This window comes from Prunus mume, linkage group LG2 (genome assembly GCF_029339155.1).
Source record: "Prunus mume cultivar Tortuosa linkage group LG2, ASM2933915v1, whole genome shotgun sequence".
Taxonomy (NCBI): Eukaryota; Viridiplantae; Streptophyta; class Magnoliopsida; order Rosales; family Rosaceae; genus Prunus; species Prunus mume.
The window spans coordinates 27,465,483-27,476,080 of record NC_142699.1 but is presented as its reverse complement, the minus strand read 5'-3'; the positions used below and the strand labels follow the sequence as shown (position 1 = coordinate 27,476,080).

At 35.3% G+C, this 10,598-nt stretch overlaps 1 protein-coding gene across 1 annotated transcript; it reads right to left on the bottom strand.

Annotated features, from left to right (window-relative positions):
• Positions 1–6,538: 6,538 nt before the first annotated feature.
• Positions 6,539–9,610, bottom strand: LOC103323834 (protein SIEVE ELEMENT OCCLUSION B-like). The gene is made up of 7 exons (XM_008225855.3): positions 9,324–9,610; positions 9,118–9,210; positions 8,549–8,994; positions 8,361–8,455; positions 8,128–8,258; positions 7,514–7,978; positions 6,539–7,406 (listed from the first exon to the last, which is right to left on the bottom strand). The coding sequence occupies exons 1-7, from the start codon at positions 9,540–9,542 to the stop codon at positions 6,819–6,821; spliced, it is 2,037 nt and encodes a 678-aa protein (XP_008224077.2). The 5' UTR covers positions 9,543–9,610; the 3' UTR covers positions 6,539–6,818.
• Between the last annotated feature and the right edge of the window lie 988 nt (positions 9,611–10,598).

The following is a 10,598-nucleotide window of genomic DNA, read 5'->3' as shown; positions in this document are numbered from 1 at the left end:
TTTAATAAGGGTAAATTTGGGAAACAAAAGATGATTTGTCAAATGTATTAATGACATTGTTCTAAATGTAAATAAAGTAACACATGTCATGAAGAGAAGAGAGAATGTTCAAAAGAGAAGGTTAGAGAGAAGGTTGCTAGTTATAAAATAAAAAGAAAGTCTTGTTGTTAAAAGCCCTAGAGTTAAAAGTCTTTTGTCCTTTCATACGTAGGCCCTAAATATAAATAGGTTAAAGCCCATGAAATGGCAGCCTAGGTTCCCCTTTTTTTTTTTTTTTTTTTTTAATTTATTTAAATCCTGGTTGGCCAGGATTTTTTTATTTAAAAAATATATATAAAAAAAATATATATAAAAATACAAAAATATAAAAAAGGTTCGCTGCTGCGCGCAACAGCGCAGTGCAACACATACTTCATTTAGGCTTCTCGTCAAACATCTAAAATGCATCTTCTAGACTGAATAGAGATGCAATATGCAGTACATATAATGATTTTTTAATTTTTTTTAAAATAATAATAATATCCTAGTTTAATGAAAATTGTACTTTCTTTAGTTGTCAATTTATTTGGATCATTATAATTAATTACTGTACTTTAGATATTTTTGGTTTTCTATAAAGTTGTTCCACTTACAGTGTTTTCTTATCCATGTTATTTTCTACTCGGGGGCTGTGTATGTTTTGTTCTCATTAATTCATTTGTCGTCCATGTTCAACTTTTTAGGTTACATGTCTTTTTCTACTTTTACTTTGATTATTTGATTAATTTGAACCAAGAGTGCTGTTATTTTCACCACTTTTTTATTTTCTCCATTCATTTTGTCTTACCACCCATTAAGTAAATTTGAAATAACACAATTTATTTTTTTCGCACACTATTATCCTTAAATTACCCTTTAATTATTAATTCACGAAAATTCTCTTTGCTAACTATTAGTAGTTGAGATATAGAGAGGATTAAGTTATTTATGAATGGGTAAATTTGTCTTAAATTTTTGAAAATAAGGTGGGTGAGAATATATGACAGGAAGTGAAAATAGCAACACTTCGTACAAATTAGATACCATTACCGATCTTTAATCACAATGAATAAAATGTTGGGTTTTACTTTCCAAATCATAGAGACTAGAGAGATTTGTTTTTCAAACACAAGTTCATAGGATCAGAACTTAAGATAATTTAAAATATTATGGGTAATATGATGGCGCAAATTACGTAACACATAAAGTAGACTGTATGATGGGGTCAAGGGTGGTGATGTGAATAGAATCTGGACAATTTTCCCTTTGATCCTGGAGATTAGATGAGCAAGTGCTTTTTTTCAACAATCTTGAGTGGAGTTGGATCTGCAAAGTTGGGCCAACAGGCCACCTCCATCTTTACTGCGTGTCTAGGTTTCTCACGGCCTACTTTCCCCACCAAGTTAACGTATGGCTTTTGTCCGTTATAGAACCTGATTCTAGCCTCGCCTTTGAGGTCTAGTGGTTCTGTATCGGTTATTATGGTCTTATTGTTTCTCTTTATGACTGTACTGTGTCTTTCTACACCTATTTTGGGGCTCCTAATGAAATCAGTTTGTGTCCAAAAAGTAGACTCTAGATTTTGACAGTCTTTAGTGAGTCACGCATTTGATGTTTTGGCTGTCATCTTCTACCAAAGCTGCTAAATCGTAGTAGGCATTGCCAAAAAGCAGTATAGATTCCCGAGAGCACAGCCTAAATCGTACATGACAAAGCTCTTTGTTTTTTGGCAGTAGATAAAGGACAAAGCTCTTGAAGATAAGAAAGGATCGGAGAAGCGTTACTTTGGACACACATGACAGAAGACATCAATAATGGAAGGGAATGCCAAAGAGATCGATAATGAAATGAAAGGGAACTGGTGTTCATTGTGTTTGTTTTCATTTCGGTTGGTTTTTGGTTGTATATTCTGTGCTTCTTAGCGCGAATTTCTGAGTTGTGGGATGGGATGAAGTTTTTTTTTAACGATCCATAAAAGAAAATATTGCACGTTACAATAAATATTTGCATTTAGCATCTGTGCATTAATACGCTTTTAAAAAGCTTTATAATTAGTATTTGAAGCTAAACCAGTTCAAGTCATAATTTGTTGGGAATACACTAATTTAAAAATGGAAAATAAAATAAAATAAAGGAAAGGGGAAAACAGAGAGAAATCTAGAGAGAGACTTTGCGTTGAAAAAGGAGACAGAGATTAGAAAAGGGTAACTATAAAATGATGTGGTTGTTCGATTTTGCTCCCTCGTGCTGCACATGCCTGTAACGGGAAAGACTAATTGCACTGGACCATTGACCAAAAAAATATTTTTAGTGTGGTCCAAAAATGAAAATATCAGCTTTGCATTTTTGCCCTAATCATGAACCCGTAACAGCATTTATTATTATTAGGTGGCATGGTCACATGGCTTTAAAAAAATCCAGCAGTAGATTGAGTTGTTAAAGAGGTAAATTTAACGTTACCTGGTTTAGGGTTTGATTTTGTTTTTTTAAGTTTCTGTTTTTTTACGTTTGAAGCAAATTATTGTTTAGTTATGTGTGAACTCTCAAGCCCCTTGGATAAAAATAATTTAGGCACCATCTTTTCTCTCTCCTATTTGAATGCAATCAAGTAAAGTTGGGAGATACTCAATAAATAACTCATCATCATGCATGGAGATGGAGAGGAGTGCTGGAGACATCTTCCCCTACCTGTGCCAGCAGAGTAGCAAGCAATCCATTTGTCTTCTTCTCTTTTGGAAGATGAATACGCTAAAAGAAGTTGGATTTTCTTTATCCATAAAAAGAGGAAAAAGGGTAAACCTACAGAAGCATACCAAGTGATGTATATTGACTCTTGCACTCTCGTGAAGACAGTAGATGGTCCTACTGAACGAGACCAGAAGAAATTTGAGAACAAATAAAGCCATCTTCACTTTAATTGTTGATAGATGGGATTCGGGCTCACGTGCTACACATTTAGAAAACTCTTTTTTTTTTTTTTTGGGAGAAATTCTGAAATTGTATTAATAATTCAGTCAAAAAAGTCATCAATCAAAAAAGGCCAATATAAACTAGCCACAAAGGGCCATTACAATAATTGAGGGATATAACATCAAAATTAAGACAATTTAGGGCTCTTCTACTAACGATCACGCATGATCAAAAAGTTCTGGAATAGGTATTCCAACTAAGAGAGTAAAACCAAGCCAGAACAATACAAATAAAACTCTTATAAAGGATAAGTGAAAATCTCTCATAGAAGATAACTAAAAAACTCTCACAAAAAGAGATGTGAAAACAACACAGAAATTCTAAAGAGTCTAGGGTTTATAATTGACTTGATTCCGTTCCATCTTTATTCCCATTCTTATTTCCATTTCAACAATCAAACATATATTTAAGAATGATGGCCTGTCAGTTTTAAAAAATAAAATATAAGAATGGTTTATAATTTTATATATTATAATTCCATTGTGAGACATGGAGGCAATGACCCGAGTGGGAAGACTTTCCTTGCAACTTTGTTCACAATGGGTGTGATTAGAGAATGTATTTTTGCAGATTACTATTTCTAAATTCCATCGTACGACTGACTGGAGCAGGAGCACGACTATCAGTTTCAAATATATGTCTCTATTTCTTCACCTTCATGCTTTTACCGCTCTTGAAAAATTAAAAAGAAAAACAATCGAAAACGTGTCCTCAATATTGTGAATGAGGACTGATGTATATTCCACAAATCTATCACCTCTCTTGTGCTTGTGCCACATGGCTCTGGCCTCTGCCAAAACTGGACCGACCTCACGTCAACGTGATTAAAGTTTTGTTTTTTTGAGCCCTATATGACAAAAAAATAAAATCAATCAATCACTTTAATGGCGTGCTGTACGTAAAACTGAAATGAAAATTCATCATGATCATTCACACCACTCACCTAAAAGCTTGGAATGAGGATATAGGATAAGGTTTCGATAATAATATATGAAGTTTGGAAATGAGAGGTTGCTTATACCACACATTTGTTGGGAGGTTTTTTTTTTTTTTTTTTTGGGGGGGGTGGGGAAATTGATGGGAGTTTATGCAAAATAAAAAACAACATTAAATTGTTATGCCAAGTTTTCAATTTTCAACATGAGATAAGTACTCTCAACAAATTTGTTATAAAAACATATAAGGATGACAATTTACTATTTTTCAACTTCAACTCATCAACAAATTTGAAGAGCAAGTCATCGTATTTCTTCAAGATAAACTTAATTTTCATATCTTCACTATCATCATCTTCATTTGATTCATCTAATCTAACTGTGGTTATGAGTGCAACCGTCTTTTCATCATTCTCGAATTCCGATTCACTATCATTCCAAGTTGTATTCGATGCTTTGTTCTTCCCATCATTTTGCTTCTTCAAAGTGTTAGCACATTCAGAAGATATGTGACCATAATCTCCACATTTGAAGCATTTGACTTTTCCTTTTGAATTTTTCTTGTCATTTGACCTGCAAGATTTAGAAACAATGTCAATATTATAAATATTTCTAATTTTCTCAAAATTTATACCTGAGTTATTTTGCGAGTCTTGATCCTTAGAGTTTTGATTCTTAAGAAAACTCTTGAATTGTCTCAACGTAGCACAATCCATCCCACAATATTCTGGATCTCGCTAAGTGTGTCTAGTGATCGGCTCTGAGGCTAATTGAAAATACCTGTAGGATGGCTTAAAACACTAAAAGAGTAAAGTCTATGTTTTGAGTAGTCAAGAGTAATACGGTAATACAAATAAAACATGCCTAATGGATTGATACGATGTATCAATCCTCTATAGTGCAGAACGTAAAAACAGAAAGTACACAGAAAATATTTTACGTGGTAAAACCCCACCTCTGTGGAGAATCCACTAGACCTGATAGTCTAAGGCAAATCCACTATAGAATAATGATTACAAGAAGTACTCATACACTTATCTTATACACATTCTAGATAATGTTTACGTCGTAACTCAACTTTTATCACGAGATGATCTTCAACACTCCTTATGTTGAACGCAATACTGGTCACGATTACTTCAAGCTCGCCAGAGTTCTTCCAACTCTCTTTATGTTGAATCTGATACTGGTCACGATTGATTCAAGCTCACCAGAGAAAAACCGCCACAACAGTCTTGGTGCCCTCAACCACACGAGTCACCGTACATGCAAATGAATGCAATATGAATGATAAAAGTGTGTGATAAATCACCAAGTAAACATGGAACACTTGATGATTTATCTCAAATAAAAACGCAACTTTCTTAAACGTTTAAGCACACAAAATTATTATTCGAAAGCTATCTAAAAGAAAACCCAAAACCTTGTTTTTATAGAAGTTTTCTTCACAGGAAGGAACTTATATTTTAAACCAAATCTCTACTTTTCAAGGCTTGGCAAAAATCACAATAGAATATTTCCTATTCTAAATGCAAATCATGTGTAAACCAAGCACTCAGGAAAGATGCTTAACAAAGAAGATTTTGACCAATCACAATATCAAATGAATCCTTCTATATTTAGGTAAACTATTAATAGCATCTTGTCTTCTTGATATTATGATATAATTAATGAGTAGATTTCTAAGCAACCAAAACAAGTTAGAAAATCAAGGGAATGTTAAAACATGAAAGTAGGAAAATCAAATTGATTTGGGTCAAAACTTTCCCTAAAAGAAAAACTCCTAAATGAATTCTAATTGATCTAGAATCAAGGATGATCATGAATTAAAATCATATCAGACATTAAAAAAAACGTTCATAGCATGAATGCATGAAAAATGACATGTCTTACCCTTCAGATCAAATGGCCCATACGTGTTAAGTCACAATTCTGGAATTCAGGGATTGCTGAGCTGTTTCAATTCTGTAGTTTTTGGAAATCAAATACAGCAATTTTGCTTCAACCGTACAACTAATTGACACTTCCAATCTAATACTAAGTTCTAGGAAATACCAACACAACATTAAAATGTTATGCCAAGTTTTCAATTTTCAACACGGGATAAATACTCTCAACAAATTTGCTATAAAAACTAAAAGGATGAAAATTTGCTTCTCATGTTTTCTTAGCTTTGTTGAGTTAATATTACAACAGATTCTGTTTTTTCATATGAGAGCGCTTAACTCTCTTACAAAACAGTAGTTAGGAGAATCTTTATTTCTAACAAACTATTTAAGTTTCTACTTCAACGATTCAAACCATATGTATTTCAAGTCTTCATTCAAATATCATTCTTACAAAAAAGTTGGACAAATTAGAAATCATTAAAGCATCTCGTTTTGAGGGACTACCTAAAAAATATACATTGGAATCATTAAAATACAATGAGAAGTGGGTAAATTAATTTGGAAAAAAGTTTGACAGCTTCATAAAATCGGTGAATGCTTAGGGAATGGCTTCAAATTAGTCTTGTTTATTTAAAAAAAATTGTTGAAATTTGGTTTCAAGTGCCTTTTCTTCATATTTAATTATGAACAAGAGTTACCCAAGTACATGAATATATGCAATGGGTGTGTGTAAACACTCTAAAACAGTACATTGAAATTATTCAAACATTGAACAATAAAACATTAACATCACATAGAGTAGACTACCATGACTCTGACCAAAAGAAACACGACCAGTTTTCAACATTACAGGCATGGAAACTACCATGCATCACAATGCATGAGTTACCCATTTATTCTAGCAATAATAATATCTAATGCCTAGTAGTGGTACTAGACACTTGGAACTTATTTGATTAACAACCCATTATATAGTAGTGGTACTAAACGGAGAGAGACCCAGAACTCAATGGTGTGCATTAGGACCATCAACGTGGCAGCACTTGTAACTGATAAAAGTCTCCATACCACGGTGGCAATCGGGACATTTCATTGTTTCCGGGACCTTCCCGGTAGAGCCTGGAATGTCAAGGCGGCAGCAAGGACGATTTACAACACGAATCTTCTCATGGTATGTTGTGAAGCAAAACTCAAAGCCCTTCTCTTTCACATGGTCCTTCCATTTGTCAAAGTCCTCTATGACCTTCAAGATTGCGACACCATGACCAGTGACCACCAAAGAATGCCCTTTGCTTAGCACCGCCCATCCACTTTCGTTCTTGTAAGAAAGCAGCTTCTGGATTTCTTGTGAGACTGAGTCGGGCTCCTTGTGAATCTTGGTGTGAAACAAGCTTTCTATGCCAGTCCAGAAGCGCCCGAGGATGCCATGGTCATCTTCTCCCTTGCTGCCTTTCCCCACGCAAAACAGCTCAATGTGAATCTTTGCTTCCTTGAAGATGGGGTCGTTTATGAAGGCAGTTGCTTTCTTTGTGAATTGGTTAATCCACTCATTGTCTTTGCCTCCATAGAAGAAAACGTACTTATCGTCCTTCATCTGTTTCATCAAAATAATTCAACCACAAAAGCGTGCTTTATCATCAAATGCACATCATAGATTCAAATAATATATGCACTTTGGTTTATTAGTTAAAAGGAACTTACCATGTTGGGTAGAGTCGGGTGAATCTCTTTGACTACATTGGCAACCCATTTGTGTCCATGAGAATTTGAGAGTTCTTTTTCGGTTGTTTCTGTGAAAGGGAAGGCCTGAGCTCCCCAAACCCGAATCATGTGGAATGCGTTGGAATGTTCGACCTTTCCTTGTGGGTTCATCACCACCAATGTAGGCTTACCCTTGAAGTTCCACTCCTCCTTGATGAACCTGATGCCGGCAATGGTTGCAGGGTTCTGCACTGTGTACCATGGCATCTTCAGCCTCAGGGTCTCAAACTTCTTTCTCAGGTCATCGGTCCACTGCTCCACAATTGGAACCCACACAATCTTATGCTGATTGTCTTTCTTAGTTAACTCGTAAATCGGTTTGAGGATAGAAATATCATCATCGGAGATTTCAAGGCTTGAAATGAACAGTAGTATATTCTTCTTCCTCAGGATGTCGATCTCAACCTGGTGTAATAATTAGGAATGGTGTAACTAACTTGTCATACTTCAAACTAAATTAAAAATCATGGCCCGCCACCACAATTTCACTCTATAAAAGATGTGGTGTATAATTATAAAATGTCATGACTCAGAATAAGGTCAGTAGCGCAAACCGTTTGTTTAGTGGAACCATCAATCAGTGGCTGAACATTGTCCTTGGTAAAGATCAGCGCCTTGAAAACCTCCTTTACTTCAGTAGGGGTTCGAAAGGTTTTCTTGAGCTTCCGGTAAGTCTCCGCCTCCTCTGGATTACACAATAAATACTTTCTTCAGCATTTCATTAATCGCAAAGTACAACATATAGTTAATATGATTCCTAATGAAATATCTGCAAGTAATTACACACCAATCTGTGTTCTGCAAATTTTCAGCTGTATCTTAAGCTTGTTCAAGACGAAGTGGATTTTTTGAGCATATGGGGCTAGGTCATGTTCCTTCTCCCTGAAACAAAGGCAACCATGGTCATATTATAAAGTATACTAAACATATATGCAAATAATTATTTTTCAAAGTCATTGAGAATGAAGAACGTACACATCACTGGTAAGAATAGTGACCTTAGTTGCACAAGCAACAACAGTAACAATAGCCCAATACACATCCACTGGAATATGGTCCATTGCTGATGCCAACTCCGGCACATCTTTTGGGTCATAACTAGAAAGCTTATCGAACTGATCGAAGATCTCGATAACTTGCAATGTAGTCTTGATCAAGTTGTTAAGCTCAAGCACTGCTTGCCTTCTTTTTTGCAGGTTTGATGGCTTGAGGAGGAAAGGGACTCTCTTCAGAATTGAAATTGATTTGGCAAGTCGGTGCGATTCCTGAAGCTGGGCAAGGAGCCAGAACTCCCCATATTCCATAGCAAAAGCTGCCAGAGTCAACACTGCCTTTGCTTCCCATGAATAGCTTGACAGCTTGTTCAGTATTGCCAGGGTAGTTTTGTGGGCGACTTCCTCACTAGGAGGTTTGCATTGCATCTGGAAAAAACCAAGTATATCGTAGTGTTAATTTGCAACACAAAAAAGCTTACTAATGTATTATGTACATACATGAAAAATGTTACAAGGAATATACAAAAATCATTTATTTTTTGAAGTTACCTCGCTGGCTATTGACTTAAGTGTGCACAACGGTGTACTGAAGCTGGCTTTGGGAGTGTGCTCCTCTATGTTTTCCACATGCACTTGGGTACCCTGCAACAACCCACAAGTTTATGTAACACATTAAAATCACAACATAACTAATAATAATCAAGAATCGACAATTTAATAACATAACAGATCCCATACTACGAAAATAAACATACCTGCACAATTTTGTCAACAGTTTGGGTTGCATGCTTGAGGATGTCTTCAACAATGCCGAAAAGAGAATCGTCATCAAAGGAAGTATCAACATTGACATGATGAGTTGCATAAATTTCGTCCAAGATTTTCTTGTCAGACATGGAAAACAGGCTAAGCTCATGGTGACCAGTGACGACTGAGGCCACCTTGCTAACCACATTGTTTGCTAAGCCTAGCATGGTGATGGTTGGCTGAGGAAATAGGTAGAATTGGCTTTCGTAGCTTGCTGTGTTGGTGCAGCATACTTGCAATACGCCTGCCCTATTTATAGCCATTTTCAGTTTGTACGGTAGTAACACGTGAATCACGTTCTACTAACTTACTTTCCATATTATCTCCGCATCAAATCACTCACAGAAACAGGCAATTTATTTTTTGGTCGGACACTGAAACAGACAAATATCACAGGAGCCTCGAGTAGTGGGAGCAGAGAAATGACCCTTTTTTTTTTTACAAATTTATAAATAAACCCAACCCTAAACATGTATTTATAAAAAAACTCAAGCACTATTTAAACATAGAAACACACCCAAAATTAACCCCAAAGTCAACTTTTTGGGTGTGTTTATAAATGGGTTTTGAGTGTGTGTAATGATGGATTTTGGGTGTGTTTATATGTTTAAATAGTGCTTGGGTTTTTTTTATAATTTCAACTCCTATTTTGGGTGTTTTAGTGAAACTCCCATTTTTTTTTGAGAGAGAGAGAGAGGGGAGGTGCAAGGCCAGTTTTCAATCCTTTCGATTTTGAATTTGATCAGGTGCAAGCCGCGTAGCCGATTATCTTGTTCTCTTTTATCCCCAAATACTTTTGTTCGTGGAATGCTAGCAATCTTCTCTCTAATCTTCTTTTTTGGACATTTTCTTTTTTTCTCATGACATGTGTTACTCTCTTTACACTTGAAGCAATGCCATTAATTACAATAATTATTATTATTATTATATTTCCATATTTGCCCTTGGTAGAAGCTGAAGCGTCTTCTCCTAGCTTTGTTGCTCAGAAGAATTCTCCGTGCCTTTTCAACTCTCAACCACAAAATGCCTCTTTTTCTGCTTCTCAAGCCTATGTTGTTAGGGGATATTTTGGTTTATTTAGTAGTATAAAAAATGCAATCAAGCAATTTCCTTTAAAAATAAAAAAAAGTTAGCCTATAAACTCTGTAACATTGGGGTGCTTACAAATGTGAATGACGTCTTTTTTATTTTTATTTTTATATAATAGAAACTTGACATTTCTT

Coding starts and splice junctions, on each gene's coding strand:
- LOC103323834 (XM_008225855.3), bottom strand. CDS start 9,542: ATGCTAGGCTTAGCAAACAATGTGGTTAGCAAGGTGGCCTCAGTCGTC. Junction 8,995..9,117: donor TTAAGTCAATAGCCAGCGAG/GTAACTTCAAAA, acceptor GGTTTTTTCCAG/ATGCAATGCAAACCTCCTAG. Junction 8,259..8,360: donor AATTTGCAGAACACAGATTG/GTGTGTAATTAC, acceptor TGTGTAATCCAG/AGGAGGCGGAGACTTACCGG.